This window comes from Rhipicephalus microplus, chromosome 10 (assembly GCF_043290135.1).
Source record: "Rhipicephalus microplus isolate Deutch F79 chromosome 10, USDA_Rmic, whole genome shotgun sequence".
NCBI classification, from domain to species: Eukaryota; Metazoa; Arthropoda; class Arachnida; order Ixodida; family Ixodidae; genus Rhipicephalus; species Rhipicephalus microplus.
In genome coordinates this window covers 61,793,032-61,810,462 of record NC_134709.1, presented here as the reverse complement: position 1 = coordinate 61,810,462, position 17,431 = coordinate 61,793,032, and the positions used below count along the sequence as shown (strand labels likewise).

Below are 17,431 nucleotides of genomic sequence, written 5' to 3'. Positions count from 1 at the left end.
AACTTTTCTACGGAGAAAGCAACACAACCTGTCATGTAAGCGTCTGATTGTATGTTGGACTCTCAGGCGTTGCCATCTCGGGCTGTAAATATTTGTTTTTTTAATTTTCTGAGGTTAAATGTCTATTTACAAGAGCCCGAAACATCGGATGCACCAGCCCAGCAGTTTTTATGTGTATGCGTCCAGCATTAGTGTTTGTGTTGTTACAAGACAGAAGAATGCAATGTTAACAACCTACTGTGGTCGTGGAGAGGCCAATCTGTAAACTGGTCTATAGCTGTAGTAAATCTTACTTTAAAAGCTACCATGGCATGAGCATCGCTTATTTGTGTCGTATTAAGTTCTGGATCCTTACAGCTCTTAACGAAAGCTTGGATCTCCGATCGCTGCATTGTGTATATGGGAAAGATCGAGCGTCAACTTGAAGTTTTGATGGATGCCACAAACGAGCGCTCAAGAAAGCGTGCACGACAGAAAGAAAACATGAAAAACACCGCGCGCGCACCTCCTCTCCTTCTCAAAATGCCTGCCGCCTGCCGACAGAAGTCTCGGATTGAACGCCGAGCAAATTCTAAAACCATTTCACGGAAAGAGGCACGCACTGTCGAGTTGCGTCACGAGGCTCGGAGCTACGAGAAAGATCTCGCCCTTTCTCTATATTTGGCTGTGCTTCGTGCCCAGGAAAAGTCTCGAAGCTTCGAGAACGCCGTAGCGAGCGTATATAAGCAAGTGGTGGAGGAAGGCGATTAGGAGATGAAGTCAGTGTGCGATTATACCAGTGTGTGAAGGTTTGTCGTACAGCGACAGTGTGTGAGTGGCCGATGCCGATGCAGGCGAAGAAGTTTTGTTACTGAAGTGCATTCAGTTGATATGGCAGAGTCGAGTGCCAACGAGAGCGCTTCGTGGAAGAGAAACCTCGTACACAGCTGGGCGACAACAAGCACTGGACTTTGTGTGAGTGTTTTCTGGAAGAGAAGCATTCAAGCTTGGTTCCAAAAACTTTGCACTGAATACGTTTGATGAACATTCTAGTCTTTAAATATTCTTGGATAGTTATTGGGTGAGATTGCATTGTAGCACGAGTTGTTGTTTCTGCCCATTGTCTTGTATGAGTCAGAGTATCTTGCGAGTTGTTGTATAGTGATGTCGATAACTGCCGAGTGTGCATGTATGTGTATTGGTGCACTGTCTTATCTGAGAACATATTTGGTTTCATTATCAACTCTCGGTTTTGACTCAATTGTTGGACCTCAACCGCCGTTCACTTGCACACTACAGGAGCCAACACTAAATTGTCCGTTCTTTCGTGGTGCTTTTCGGCGGGCCGAATCAGCAGACCTTGGAATCAGCCCGGGGATTTTCTCCCTTAATGGGAATAATGACAATGGCAAGGCAAATGCCTGCATACCACTACAAGAATGAAGCCGTCATTCCTGTTTACTCCTGAACATAGAGCACGTAACCATACATAAAATAATTTGCGCTGATGTACATGATGTTTTCTGGCAATCATGATCACAAATTTCTAACACAGAGTTCCCAAGGGCAGGCCGTGCATTCGAAAAAAAAAAAGCTGAGTCTAAAAGGGAAAACATTTATACATGTCTGTAAATGCGTAAATTTGGCATCCTACTTTTCTAGAGATACAGCAGTTTCATAGGTATAGCACTCGTTCTGTGTACACTTTTTTTCTCTTTGTCTCTAACGCTGCCTCAGTCATGCAATCATGTATAGCTTATTGTTTTGGCAGTGAGCAACATAAGCGCTTTCCGTAGATAATTTCCAGAGTCAGCATCATTAGCACTCTTTTGGGAAAAAATGGCAGACGTCACATTTGAACCGAATTCAATTATTACGTTCTGCATTTAGTAATCACAATATGTAAACGTCCTGAAAAACCCTATAAAACATTATCTTAAAATATTCATTCGCATAGGCCTATTCGATTAACATATTTCATAATACAGCATTGAAGACAAAAGGTCGCGCATTGGGCTTATCGGTGTGCTTTGAATGACATGCGCGTTTGGCGCCTCTCAGACGAAAATCGAAAACACAAGAAACACTCAGCACCACACGAAAACGGTGCCAAGTGCTGTGTGCACCTCTCCAAGTGTAGCTATTCATTCCGTCTTGAATTCTCTTAACTATTGACATACCATTCTGTAATATTTGTTGTACTATTATTGCTTAGTGAATTCGGAACCTTGAAGGCCAGTGGTCCAAATCTAGCTTCCAAAAGTTTGCACGAGCACGTGGGGCTAATCCTATAACAAGTTTTCTCTTTCTTGTTGACGCTTCTTGTAAAAGTCATAAAAGTCTGCATGTTGTAAAGTAACCAGCTCCGACAAAACAACGATCTTCTATGGGTGCAGCGAAAGGGCACTTCAAGCAGGTAAAGATGCTCTGTTCCCAAATAGAACATTCCACCCGCCATTCCGATAATTCCGCATGGCTCCTTCAGAAATCTACATGAAGCTTATAAAGTTTTTGCATACATTTGCCCCGTATGTCTGTAATAACCACAGGAAAACAAGTCAAATTACCAAAATATCACCCTTCTGGAGGGTTGAGGGTGTTGCCACGACGTGCCTCGCGTGAGTTGTTAACTTAGTCACCCACCTGTAAACAGGGCGCGCGGCCGTACCACTTGCTGTGGAGCTGGTCGAGGTAGCCGAGCGCGTTGTAGCGCAGCACCAGCTCGGAGATCCCTTGAGCGAGAGGGAAGCCGCGGGTCATGCCCACGGCGTAGGCGTCGTCGAAGATGGAGTCGCCCAGCAGCCGCAACCGGCAGCTGGGCTCGTTCGCCCGGTAGTAGTTGAGCACCGCCGTATCGCCGATGAGCACGTCGAGTGCGCCCGACCGGAGGGACTCAAGTCCGTCCTCCAGGGTGGGCACGCCGAACCGCTGGATGTGCTCCCACAGGCGCTTGTTCTCGGCGAACACGTAGCCCTCGGCGGCTGTGCCGCGGGCCGTGCCCGTGCGCTGGCTAAGGAGCTGCGAGGACCCGGGTTAGACTTAAGGAGCATAACTTTGTGCGACAGATAAAAAGTTAGGTGCCACCAATCGTACAGGAGTTGAGAGGTAGAAATAGGTTAAGTGTCTCTTTGGTCAGTCTGATTCATTTGTATCTGCGTGTGCGAGCTTATATTGCACAAGGTAGACACTGCTTTGATGTCATTGTGTGCCAGTCAACCATATCTATTGTAATTCCGAATACTACAAACCTTATAAACGTAAAAGCTTCAGACGCCCATCGAATGCTAATTGTGACCGTCACCTTCTAAACCAAGTGGTGAAAAATATATTCATCATGTGGCGGAAACCTATATGACTTGATCATGATAACTAATCCCTAAAGTTTGGGACGTTAATACTAAGTTATCATGGCACAAAAATGTGTGACATCTTCACGACGTTGGTCGGTCATAGGAGGGTCGATCCTGGAAACAATGCAGCACCATGTTAGGTGCTGACTAGAGGGTGAATGGACCAACACAATGGACTGGAAAGAAAAGCAAGAGGAAAAGGAAAAAAAAACAAGCTTTCATCTTCGATGTATTCTAAGCGAATGCATAAGGCGCCTCGCGGTATTTATGCACATGAAGTGAAGCTTCCAAGCATGTTGCTAGGGCTTTGAGCGTTAACCTCCCATTTCATCAAATTACAAATTACAAGGTTGTGTTTTCGCCTTTCACGCATCACTCATATGTTTATGTGTCTTTATCACCGACAAGCAAATTACGAGCAAGTGCGTCAAGTGGTTAAAGGGGCCCTGCAACTCTCTTCAAGTGTTGCCTAAAAACGCTGCCGATCAGTATACTTGAGGCTCCCAAGAACACGTGAGCCAACTATTATAGCGCAGCGCGTAGCCTCCAATATACAATAAATTTTCAAAAGTAAGCGAAAATCACTTCCTATTTTTTTTTCACGAAAGAAGCTACAGAATGAAAACCACTGCGTACCAGGCCGGGTGACGGCCATTGGCTGTTTTGAACATGGCGCACTCGGTCGTTACTGGGGCCGCCGCGGGAGGTGGCGACGTGTCCCTACGTGCGCACATGATTGCACTGTGAAGCCGCGCATTCAATAAAAGAAAGAAGAAAAGAAAAGTGTTCAATGCCACGAGGTGCACGTGACGTATTCCCCCCCCCCTCCGTGCCATTCCTTTCTGCTTAGCTTCCATCACTTTCCTCGGGGCGAGAGTAGAAAGAATGCAATTGCAGCGTGCGTCAAATATTTGTAACTGCACTAGTACCAGATGATTCTAAAATATTTGCGGCGGGGATCTCGTGAGGCAATAAGCTCTTTTTGGGAATCCATTCTATGGCTCCTTGAAAAAGTCTTGCAGGGCTCCTTTATAAGACACTCACGCTAGATATATATACATGCAAGGTTTAATGTTCCAAAACCACCATATGATTATGAGAGACGCCATAGTGGAGGGTTCTGGCAATTTCGACCACCTGTGGTTCTTTAACGTGCACCCAAATGTGATCACATGTGTCTACAGCATTTTCGCCTACATAGAAAATGCAGCCGCCGCAGCCGGGATTTGATCCCGCAACTTGCAGGCCAAGCACTCACGCTGGTGTCGTGGAAGTCATGCACTTGCATCTGGAAGAAGAGGCCGGCGAAGTGGGCAGCGATGTTGGCCGTGTATGAAGCGAGGAATATGACGGAGAAGCAGCCCCACAGGTTGATGAGCACCTTGTTGGGCCACGACTTTGGCGCCTTGAAGGCGACGAGGTGGGAGAAGAGGAGGGACCACATCACCCACAGCGCCGATGCCAGACTGAAGTTCTTGGTCCGCTGGCGGCCCCACGGGTTCAGGCCGAACGGTGAGAACCATTCATAAAGTGCCGCAGCTAGCGCTGTTACCTGAGCAAAGTTGTAAAGAAGACAGGTTCGTATTGTCGCGACCATACTGGCTATCACTGAGTAGGGCAGCAGAAAAGGGGTCGCACTGCACAAAACATTAGGAGCGATGTGGTTTGTTCGAGTTGTAGCACATGCGTTATGTATCGGACATCTTCAGTGTTCTCGCTTCGCGCTGACATTTTGGTTGGCACTGGGGGCGGAATGGGTTTCGTAAAACCGGCATCCCGTCGCAGTTGTCGAAAATATTGTCGTATTCTATGACCGTATACGTTTGTGATTTCTTCTTAAGTCCTAATTATTTACCTTAAGTTCTACTAAAATATTATGAAGTGTGACAATGTGGAGCCATCGACGATCCTCATATTATGTGTACGTAAAGTACGTCGAAATTCTGCTGTCATGGGAATACTGATTTTGCACGCCACTGCCAATCCGGGAAATCTGTCAAATCTAACTCGCAGCCTTTTATTACACTTAGGACTGAGCGCAACAGGGGCGTAGCAACACGGGGAGGAGGTTCGAACTCCCCTAGTAGAATTTTTTTCTCAAGTTTGCTTGCGTATGTATGCACGCACAATACAAATGCTCGCACGACAATACATAAAACAAAATTACCCGCCCCCCCCCCCCCCTTACAAAAAATTGTCGGCAGAAAAGGGGCGACCACTAGAGGCCTCACTCAAAACACACTAAGTTGAAGGGTTAGGACACTCATACGGCTACTCACTTTGAGGCTGAGGAAGATGGCGAGCCAAAGGGGCACGCTGAAGGGAATGAGAAAAGCCGATAGGGGCACATCGCGCTTGACGGCGTAGGCGAGGCACGAGACACCCGAGTGGAAGTACGGCACCGAGAAGTCCACCCAGCGAGACCGCGAAGACGTCACAGAGTAGGCGGTCGCCGCAAGGTGGGCAGCCCCTGCGGACAAAATACGTAGTGAGTGGTATTTCCACGCACATTACGCACACTAACACACACAGTCTCGCGCTAAGGGGCAGTTCTTTATGCATGAACATAAGACAAGGCAAATTGTGATGTCAGCGTCCCGATCGGTGTAGACGTTACAGATGTATACATTTGCAGTGTTAGGTGTAGTCTTCAGAGACAGCATGAGAGCAGAGTGGGATAATATCATATATGAAATTGAGTAGAACAAATAGACAAAGACCGGACATGTAGCGCGTATATACAAGGTAGCCACTGGTTATTAAAGGCAACTGGCTGGATTATAAGACAAGCATGCGAGAGGGAGACAGAAAGTTTGGTAGGCAGATGAGATTAAGATGTTTGCAGGTATAACGCGGCAGCAGAAAGCACAGGTACAAGTCCATCGGCGGAACATGGAAGAGGCCTTTGCACGGCGGTAAAATTAGTCATGATAATTATGATGATCATGATGATCATGACGATGATGGTGATTGACAGTAAAGGTTTTTCTTTTGTACTGGCACTTTTCATGGCTTATTTCCACGTTGCGTCAACGGTACCACCTTTGCCATCGCTGAGCTGTCACCTTAGACAACGCATGCGCAGACCTTCTGCGTGGACATGTAGAGGGCTTTCTGAGAGCAAGTTTTGACTGCAACAGCAGAGACGTCAATCGCTAGCTGAATTACATCTGCTTCGAAATCATGGAGCAACATATCAGGTGTCATGAGAAGAGACTGGATTTTAAGCAACTGCATTTTTGTTCCTTGCGTTCTTGCCGCCCTGTCTTGATATATGAGCATTCAATTAGAGGGTGTGGAAACTTCCCGTATTTTTTTTTTTGAACATAGCACATTAGCGCCTAGGTTTGTCCGTGTTGTGTTGTCCGTTGTCCGCTACAGCACATGCAGAGCACCCGCTACGCGCCCACCGTAACTTTAAAAGTATGGAAGCACCCACTCTGCCATTATGCCAGTCGTCATTCTGCTGATAAGCGAGGTACCCGCTACACATCTGTAAGATATTATGTGCACTTTGTTTGTGCTGTAGCTGAGGACGAAGAAGAACAAGCATGTTCCAGACCACACATCATCTTCCTACAATAGATTAGAACGCGCTCTCGCCCGCGAAAGGTGACGCCGACGAAGAAAGCAAACCAGGCCGAGGGCAAGCGTTCGGAAAGCAGCTATTAATCGCCCTGCGGCTACCATTCACGAGCCTCAGGCGTTCGATGCACGGCAATTGCCGGTACCGAATCAAAGGTCCAGGGGTCAGTGTCGTGATAGACGTTCAGGAAACAGTTGGAATATCCTCCCGGAAACATACCCAACGACGCCGCCATCAAAGCACACATAAAGCGAAAAGCCGATAAGCAAGCCCTTGCACAAGTCCAGCCTTGCCAAGAAACGGAACATGCATGCGTGGTTGAAGTACCTCAAAATCTCACGCCTCTACGACTACTTAACTAAAATAAAACGTGCATATACCTCGTCTTCGCCAGTTTTAGGCCAATCTTCACCGAAGAACCATTGCGTATGTATTTCATGAACCAAAAAAAATGCGATGAGAAAGCAAAACGCAGTGAAGAACTTAACGCAACATACATTTTATGACCAGTAAAATATTGTATATACGGTACACACACGTTGTACTTCACTTACATGGGCGAGGGTGCGGGTGCTCTAACTCCCCAGTGCTTCACCGACTCATCATAATTCACTTCGTGGAGATATGTAGGTCTTTTACGGGCGAAGCTCCTTAAAGCGGCACCCGTTCATCCCTCGTCGTAGTACGTAACATGTCGTAACAAATCTCCAACCTGCAAGGTGGTGCCGGTGGGAGATTTTTTCTGTGCGATGTTGAACAATAAAAATTCGCAGAGTGCGCGTTAACTAAAAGCCGAATGCTCCTGTCTCTTATTCCCCATTAGCAGACATTGGCATGTACATGGAGCACTACGTGACAAGAAAAGGTTGCTACGTTATACTGGCTGGGCGTAACCTTTTTTGGTTTTAGAAAGGTTTAGCGAACGCTGGGCCGCAGTGCCATGAATACAGTGAACTAGTATAGACCATGAACTCGAAGTGATTAAAGGTGGGAAGTAGACACGAAGCGCAAGCCGTAAGAAAGTGTGCGTGTGCCACCTATCGTTTAGTCCTTGGAATGTCCTCTGGATGGCGGTGCTTCTATATGGGGAATGTATGATGAAAAGATGCGAGATAGTGGTACTTGGAGTGTTGACTAGATGATCAGACGGACACACAGACAGATGCATGGACGGACGCAAAGATGGCTGCACGGATGGATGGACGCAGGGACGGACGCAGGGGCGGATGCATGGACGAACGCAGAAACGGACGCATCGATGGATGTGTGGACGCACGAACAGATGATGCACGCACGGACGAGCGGATGGACGCATGGAAGGTCACACAGACGGACGCATGGACGGACGGAAGCAAGAACGAATAAACGGACGGATGCTTCGCCCCACTCTCTATCATTCACTCCGTGGATATGCTGCCATTTTTATAGTGCCTATACATGCCTATATTTGGAGTTTGTGTTTATGTGCCTATACGTGCCTAGAACGGCCTCTTTTCAAAAGTGGTGCTTATATAAACACCATATATTCTCATATTTTGGATTCGAGCGCCGTTTGAGACCATTGTTTCTATTAACAGCCAACGCCCTTCAAAACTCTTTGAGGTTCAACCTAGTTTTCTAGTTATACTATCAAAAAATTAGTCGCGTATCTGCGTGTTTCACTGCAAATATCATCGAAAGACGAAAGTCTTCTGTCTAGAGAGCGAATGAAGCGTTTATCTGATGTTCTGCACGAGAAGATTGGTAAATGGGATCCTGGAGGTGCTGCGTGAGACGTGAGTGCCATCTGACAGTAATCTTGCCCAACAAAATGATCTGTAGAACGCAGAGCCACAGGTAGGTGGCAGCATCACATCGCCTTAGCAAAGCGTAGGAAAACACCCACCTGTTCGTTCATAACATCGCATTGATGGCGCAGCGTAAAACACAAAACCGTCTTTAAGATTACGCATCTGTCCACTTTCTATTATAAACACACTACTAAACACTTACGTGTCGATATTGCGCCTCACATTTTCGTAGCATTTGCTGTTCAATCGACAATGTACACAAGTATGAACGCAAATACCAAAGTGGTTGAAATTTAGCCTGGGAGCTCGGTCGTTTCGATTGACATACCGACGAACAGACAGACAGACAAATCAAAATTCCTGGCTTAAGTATCCCAAAAAACACTATCGTGTTTAAAACAACTTCTACCAGTAGTGAAAAGGCACGCGCCGGCCCCTACGTGGCCACGTGACACGGAGCGATGGTTGGCAAATAAGCAACCGTGGAGAGCCGTCGGGGAAAAGGAGTGAAGAAGAAAGGAAAATAAAATGTGACGTGCACAGGGCTGTTTTCTTTTTTTATATAAACATGCGAGCAATTTATCTTGTGATACGACTCGGCTGATTATAGGCATCATTCTCTTATCGTATTTCAGCCGCCTGGTTGTGGCTATCTGCTCCTGTCCTGCTCTTTTCATCCACGCACAAAAAAAAGAACCAGTAGTGCGTTGATGCGACAGGAGACTTAACTCATAATGCCGCGATTGAAAAGGCCTCGCCGTGGTGGTCTAGTGGCTAAGGTACTCGGCTGCTGACCCGCAGGTCGCTGGTTTTCCGATGGAGGCGGAAATTTTGTAGGCCCGTGTGCTCAGATTTGGGTGCACGTTAAAGAACTCTAGGTGGTTGAAACTTCCGGAGTCCTCCACTACGGCGTCTCTCATAATCATATAGTGGTTTTGGGACGTTAAACCCCACTTATCAATCAATCAATCAATCAATTGAAAAGGTAAGACAATGTTCCAGGAACTGTGCAGTAAAAAAAAACAATTTCACAGTGACGTTCTCCTGTTGGCGCCTTTGTGCCACCATAAACAACAAAATGTTTTGCTCTGGTGTTGTAGACACAGACCATGCTCGTAAATTGTTATTGAAATTTGATCTATGTAAAAATCTGTTATACCCACATTTAAGGGGTGGGAGGCCTAAAACATGTTTCCCCTACCTATTTTTGTCTAAAAGTTTAGCCTCTAGTCATGACGCATCTGGTACTAAGGTTGCATCAGCTGCAAGTTATCATTCGTGTTATTACTTTTAGACATTTGTTTTTATCTATTCAAATCACTTTTTTCAGTCGTATACAGTTATATACGCTTTAAGCAATCCGGTGCTGCAAGCTTTCACGTGCTTGATTCTGCCATATAAATACTACGCGTATTATTTCTACTAAGCCACAAGCTGGCACGTAGTATAGCGTCTCTATTGTGTCACGGGACAGCCTGCTTGCTGATAGCAAGACAATATATTTCATCGAGGCTGATATAGAATTGGCAACGTTCAACACGTGTCAGGCATTCAATTTCAATAGCAGTGACTTACCGGATATTAGGTCGGCAGTGATGCCTCCCCACTTGCCGCCGCGGTCGGTGCCGAAGCTGCCGTCGGCGACCAGGTACAGGTCGAAGTCGAATGCCAGGTCACGGGCGAGGGAGGTGAGCAAGTCCATGGCGATTCCCGCGCAGCAGGTAACGTTGTACAGCGGGTGTCTGGCCGCGCCACGTGTCTGATGGTAGTGTGCGAACAGAGCTGCCAGTTGTTCCGGGTCAGCGGTGAAAACCTGTAACAAAGCCCTCTGTCTGTCGGAAAAAGTTCATATGGGTGGATATATGGGTCAGTTCAGTGTGTACAAAGGTTAGTGAGAATTATTGACGATTATGATGGGAGAGCAGAGTGTTCTCACTGCGCTCGATAATGGTCTTTTGATGAATTTATCTCAACGAAGAACTCCCTCGCGATCAAGGACTGCCTGCTTTGCTGGAGTAGCCAGGGGGAAGAGGGGGATTTTTTTCAGCATATGTTTAACACACATAACGCATTCGGCAAAGTTCGGTTAACACACCAAAACATAAACGCCCCTTGCCGAAGACATCGTTTCAGTTCTTCTTCTACGGACTAGAACCGGAAGCAAAATGCTCTTTTTAGTCTTCTAAATCTGAACCATTTCCAACTAGGAAACTTCATCGAGACAAGAAAGCCTGATTCATTGTGCGATTATTATTTCTTTTTCAAAACACAGCTTGAGGCGAGGTCTGGAATGCTGATACTTTTCCAGAAACTGGCACTTCTGTGGGAAGTTCGAGTTCATGGTAAGATATTAGGAGCCAACGAAATGACGACACTCATCAAGTGCATACGCGAAAGGGCACGTGCCAAATCATCCCTGCCAGATCATCCTTCGTTCTCTTCCATCCTGTAAGAGAAAGATAAAATAATGAAGAGGAAAGGCAGTGACGGTAACCAAGCTTTGGCTCGGTTGGCTAACCGACACTTGCGGGGGGGGGGGGGCGATGAAGAAGGAATGATTGTAAGGACTGCAGAGATAGAGAAAAAGAGTAGTAAGAAAGATGAATAAATGGTCAGCTTGAGGCGACACAGTACGCTTTCGCAATGTTCGTTCAGAAGCGCTCGTGAAGTTGGTTGGTTCTCAAAAACACAAGAGAGCTTCCGTGGCCTTGCGCGTATTCGCGAGCGTTCGCCAAAGTCCCAGGGTCTTCTTTTCTTCAAGTGGTCTTAAATCCAGGCGATGGAGCTTGGCTTCCATACCATGTAGTTGAGTCTGGTATAATGGGCAAAGGCATGAAATGTTATCAAGCGTCTCGTCACAGTCGCAAGTCTGGCATGCTGCACTGCTGGCCATTCCTATGGGACACGAATACGCATTCGTAAATGCCACGCCTAACCACACGTGATACAGCCAACTTTCACTACGTCGTGACAGCTTCGATGGCAAACGAAGTTGCCATCCGGGCAACGAAGTTGCTGCGAATAGAGTGAGACACTAAACCTGCGCCTGTCTATAGCTGATGCCAAAGAATAAAATGAATTTTTGTTTCAAAGTATATAAAAGAGTATTGAAATCCAGCAGTACAGTGAAACATACATAAACAAAAATTCAGTGAGCTCTGCATGGCCACTGGTGAAACAGCGATGCTGATCGCGTGTAATGGGGCTGAATGAAGTGTAATGGTATTGGAATGACGTGGCACAAAGCTGGTGGCCGAAGTGGGAGGAGGGGTGGGACCAGTATTGGGCGTAGTTGTGAATACTGGAAGCAGAGTAGTGGGCGCGCGTAATGGTGAATAGTTGGAGTAGTATAGTGGGTGTAGTGATAAATAGTGGTAGTAAAGCAGGGGGCGTAGTTGTGAATAGTGGGAATAGTTGGGCGCAATGGTGAATAGTGGGAGCCGAGTAGTGGTGACTAGTGGGCGTAATTGTAAATAGGGGAAGTAGAGTAGTGGGCGTAGTGGCAAATATTGGGAGTAGAGTATGTTCGTAGTGGTGAATAATGGGAGTGGAATAGTGGCAGTAGTGATGAATATTGGCAGTAAAGTAGTGGGCGTAGTGGTCAATAGTAGAAGTAGAGTTGTGGAAGTAGTGGGCATAGTGGTGAATATTGGTAGTAAAGTAGTGGGTATAGTTGTGCATAGTTAGAGTAGAGTAGTGGGCGTAATGATGAGTAGTGGCCGTAGTTGTGAATAGTTGGAGCAAAGGAGTGGGTGTAGTGGTGAATAGTGGGAGTAGGGTAGTGGGCATAGCGTGACTTGTCGGGCAAGTTGGTTCATTCTTAACGTAGCTTGTAGCGCAAAAAAACACGAGAAATGGACAGGCGCAAACTATCAACTGAATTTATTCGAAAAAGTGTACACACATATATATACAGGTCAACAAACTTACAAGTCATATTGGCGGAAAGAAATCCTTTTAGTGGCAAGCGCTCAAATATTCTATCTCGGTGGCATGTACCTTGATTGAGGACATCGCCACGCATGTGCCACCTAATCTAATAATAAAATATGCTTCCTCTATTTCTCGTGCAATTTTTCTTTCATTCTTGTGAGCCCCCTAGTCTCTGATATCGAGGGTGCGCAGCATTACTCCGTGCAGTGAAATGAAAGATTTGAACAAAGTCTTATAGTCTAACAATCTCTTGTTTGTTGTAGTGGGCATAGTTTTGAATATTGGTAGTAAAGTAGTGGGCTTAGTGGTGAATAGCAGTAGTAAAGTAGTGGGCGTAGTTGTGGTTAGTGGGAGTAGTGTAGTGGGCGCAGCGGTGAAAAGTGGGAGTAGCGTAGTGGGCGTAGTTGTGAATATTATTAAAGTAGTGGGCATAGCTGCGAACAGTCGTAGTAAAGTAGTGGGGTGTAGTGGTAAATAGTGGGGTTGTCTAGTGGGCACAGTGACGAATAGTTGGAGTAAAGCAGTGGGCGTTGTGGTGAATTGTGGGAGTAGTATAGTGGGCATAGTGGAGATTAGTAGGAGTATTGTAGTGGGCGTAGTGGTGAATATTGGTAGTAATGTTGTGGGTGTAGTGTGAATAGTGGTAGTATATTAGTGGGCGTAGCGGTGAATGGTTAGAGTAGAGTAGTAGGCGGAGTGGTGAATATTGGTAGTAATGTAGTGGGAGTAGTACCTAATATTCGTAGTAAAGTACAGGGTGTATTGAGGAATAGTGGAAGTAGAGTAGTGGGTCTAGCGGGGAATAGTGGGAGTAGAGTAGTGGGCATAGCAGTGAATGGTGAGAGTACATTAGTGGGCGTAGTGGTGAATATTGGTAGTAATGTAGTGGACGTAGTGGTGAAAATGGTAGTAAAGATGTGGGCGCAGTTGTGAATAGTGGGAGTAGCGTAGATGGCACAGTAGTGAGTAGTGGAAGTAGAGTAGTGGGCGTCTGTTGAATAGTGGGAGCAGATTAGAGGGCGTAACGGTGAATATTGGCAGTAGAGTAGTGGGCGTAGTGGTGAATAGTGGGAGTAGTGTAGTGGGTGTTGTGGTGAATAGTCGGAGTAGAGTAAAAGGAGTAGTGATGAATATTGGTAGCAAAGTAGTGGACGTAGTGGTGAGTAGGGGAAGTAGAGTAGTGGGCGTTGTTGTGCATAGGGAGAGCAGAGTAGTGGGCGCAGTGGTAAATAGTGGCAGTTCCGTAGTGGCCATAGTTGTATTGGCAGTAAAGTAACGAACGTAGTTGTGATCGAAGGTAGTAATATAGTGGTCGTAGTGGTGATCACTAGGAATAGTGTAGTGGCGTAGTGGTGAATAGCGGAAGTAAAGTAGTGAGCGTTGTGGTGAATATTGTTAGTAAAGTGGTGGGCGTAGTTGTGAATTGTGGGAGTAGGGTATTGGGCATAGTGGTGAATAGTGGAAGTAGAGTAATGGGCGTAAAGCTGAATAGTGGCAGTAGAGTAGTGGGCATAATCGTGAATAGTGGGAGTAGATTAGTGGGCATAGTGGGGAATCGTGAGTAATGAGTAGCAACGCGGGGGCATAAGTGGCACACTGCAGTGAGGCTTACTCACTTCTTGTGGGTGAATCTTACTACAATCTGCGATATACGATGGTCCGCCGATATGAAAGCATCAACGAAGAACAACTTTCTTGGTTGTGGCCTCGAAGATTGTGCCTCGAAGATTGTGCCTCAAAGATAGTGGGCGCACGCTGCGCCCTTGCATTTACGGATGCCATCCTTTAGTTTTCTGAGACTACCGCCATATGGCACTCATGTTTCACGCAGCGCCTTCAGAATTCCATTGACCGATTTTCCCGCGCAAAAGATTAAATAAATGGTTTATTCTATTCCACTTCTCCAGACAGAAAAATGCCGTCTGTCTACGACATTTGAAGTCGAACATGCAGATACGCGGCCATTTTTTTATGCACCGAACAAGAATGCGACACGCAGTGAGTTCCGCGTGGAGGTGTGTGCTCGATTCTGCACGCTCAGCGTTGCGTTTCTGCTTTGGTGACACAGCTCTGCCTCGTGCTGTTGACTACTGGAAGCCGATTTGGATGTTCGCTCTACTTTTGCTATTAATTTTCATTGATTATCATTGCTGCTTACTGGCCTGGCTTCTTTATTAGGTAAACTTAGGCTCGAACATCATATATATATATATATATATATATATATATATATATATATATATATATATATATATATATATATATATATATATATATATATATATATATATATACAAGAGAACTCTTCATCTGAATCATAACCATGTATTTTACACCATTTTGAGATCTATTTTCTGAGTGTAAAGTAAACAAGAACATGCACATCTCGAAGTGCTTCAAAGAGACTCAAGGGTGTGATTTGTGGCTCGTAGCGCAGACAACATGGAAAACATTCACTATGCGCTAGTATGTTCGTAAGCGCACCTTTCCATCTAAGTTGTACGCTTGTAGCTGTCTGCAACATGCCACGCATGCTCCTGGTAAGGAACTGTTTATCTATAGATTGCTTATACTTACATCACTGAAACCATTTTTGTGCATCACATGGTACAATCAAGGCTTCTGACACCACGCTTTGATGTTATTGTTATATCACTAGTAACTTCTTTCGTTAATGATGGACCAACGCCGAAAAAAATCTGCCCACATCTTTATCATGTTAAAGCAGGTAAAGTGGGGCGTGATTCTTTTCGATGGAGGCGAAAACTTTGTTGGCCCGTGTGTTCAGATTTGGGTGCACGTTAAGGAACCCCGAATGGTAGAAATTTCCGGAGCCCTTCACTACGGCGTCTCTCACGATAAAATGGTGGCTTTGGGACATTAAACTTCACATATATATCCATCATGTGCAGCGTGACTATGCTGCCTCTACGTCATCAAGTTCTATGCGTGTTGTTGAACCAATATGTTACGGAGCCGCGACCATGACGTCATGTGCAAGCTATCCTAGAATCACATTGAGTGACCAGGTCTATATACATACATACTTGTAGACAGGGTACTCCACTGAGGCAGCTGCCGTTCCCGATGCGGGTGGCCGCCATGACGAAAGGCGCCGCGTAGGCGGTGACAACGCGGAACCGCTGTCGGCCCCAGGCTCGGGGTCCCGTCAGCGTGGGCTGCTGACCGGGGCCCGAGGGCCAGAGAACCGAGTCAAGCTGCGCCGCACCGCGCGTCACGTTGCCCACGGAGCGCCAGCGCGCCACGCTACCCGCCGGCACCAGGTTGAGCACGTCGAACACCGGCGGCGGGAACCGCTGGCTCTGCACCGCCTCCACCGCAGCCGCCCGAAGGTAGCTGAATCATTGTTTAGTGCAGAACACGTAAGAGGTCGTGGAAGTAAAGAAAATAATAAAAACAGAAAAAAGGAAGAATGCAGTGACAACGCAAAAGTATAGGAAATTTACGTTTTAGAACAACAACTTGCGGGGATTTGCGGTGTTTGTGAAAAGCGCTAATACTCGTTCAGTTTTTTTAGCGATACCGTGACATTGCTGCTATCGGGATCTGTTTCTTTTTTTTCGCGATGATCACAGCAATACAGCTGTGGTCATCGCGAACTCACCACTGCGAATCATCGCAGATATTCAATTATACGCCCGCTACCAACGGCGATTGCGTCGACTTAGTATGCTGGACCTCACGTGATAGCACACCTCGGCACTAGCTCGATGTGATTCTGCTACAAAAGGACCTGTGGACTAAGCGTAATTGGGTTTATACTCTTGTGAACTGTATTGAAGTGCTAGCCCCCAATCCCAAACCTATGATTATATGAGTACAATACAAGTGTTGACATTCTTACACGAGAAAAGCATATCAAGGTGAATGTTATACCTAACGATAGTGTTCTTGAAATTGTTTGGGTTTCACTCTGTTGGCCAGCAGCATGTAGCTCTAGTTATTGCCGCATGCTACAAGCCACCTCATTTTCTAGGAAATTTATATCAGGAACTGAATAGTGTCTTAGGCTCCGCTCAATCCACGTGTAATAAATAACTATTCGCTTAACGCCTCTTCGCTGTAGCCGAAGCATCGGCGCTTCGCGGAGCGCTGTAGCTTTGATGCACGCCCTTACCTGAAGGAGCACGTCAGGCGAAAGCCACACAAACATATCCAGCTATTCATTACAGTAATCATCCCTCTTAGTGACATCAATTTCGATCCCCAGAGTGCAGCCACGATGATCGCTGAACGGCACGGTACATGTACACCGTATCTTTACGTATAACCAGAGCGTGAAAAAAGAGCGCACTTTTGGTGCATGAAATTGAAATTAGCGTTAGCTTGCAGTTGTGAAGCGTCAAAGTCGCAAAAAAGCACAAATAAGCGTTACTGGAACTTGCGCGAACTAAACATGCTTCACAATTCGGAGTCATTTGAGGTCTTACACATTGGTTCAGGCCGCCAACAGGCTGATACTTAACAAATCAAATAGAAGTTAAGATGGTACACTTCTGAGAGCGGCCTCTCTGTAATACCTTGCCTGAAAGCTCCTTGACTATAACTGGGGACATCAAACAATGGCGCTACAGGTGCGACTGAGTAAAGGCGCATTCATCTCAGGAACTGTGTTATAGTGATTATTTGTGATAATTAGGGGGGATGTCGCAGGTTCTGGACGTATTGGAGCACAAACGTCATGCCTTGCCTAACGTACGCTTTAGCATAGCCATGTGATAAAGAAAGCCACCGGAATGTCCGTGACCTTTGTGTACCAATAACGGAACATT

The 17,431-nt window shown here is 46.1% G+C and overlaps 1 protein-coding gene across 1 annotated transcript in view; it reads right to left on the bottom strand.

Annotated features, from left to right (window-relative positions):
- LOC119181659 (glutamate receptor ionotropic, NMDA 1) overlaps positions 1 to 17,431 on the bottom strand; it is a 229,980-nt gene that overhangs the window by 39,413 nt on the left and 173,136 nt on the right. Inside the window, exons 4-8 of the mRNA XM_075874662.1 lie at positions 15,686 to 15,995; positions 10,281 to 10,518; positions 5,609 to 5,799; positions 4,588 to 4,881; positions 2,623 to 2,997 (exon numbers count right to left, since the gene is read on the bottom strand). Coding sequence (XP_075730777.1) covers positions 2,623 to 2,997; positions 4,588 to 4,881; positions 5,609 to 5,799; positions 10,281 to 10,518; positions 15,686 to 15,995 — 1,408 coding nt within the window. The remainder of the gene's footprint in view (positions 1 to 2,622; positions 2,998 to 4,587; positions 4,882 to 5,608; positions 5,800 to 10,280; positions 10,519 to 15,685; positions 15,996 to 17,431) is intronic.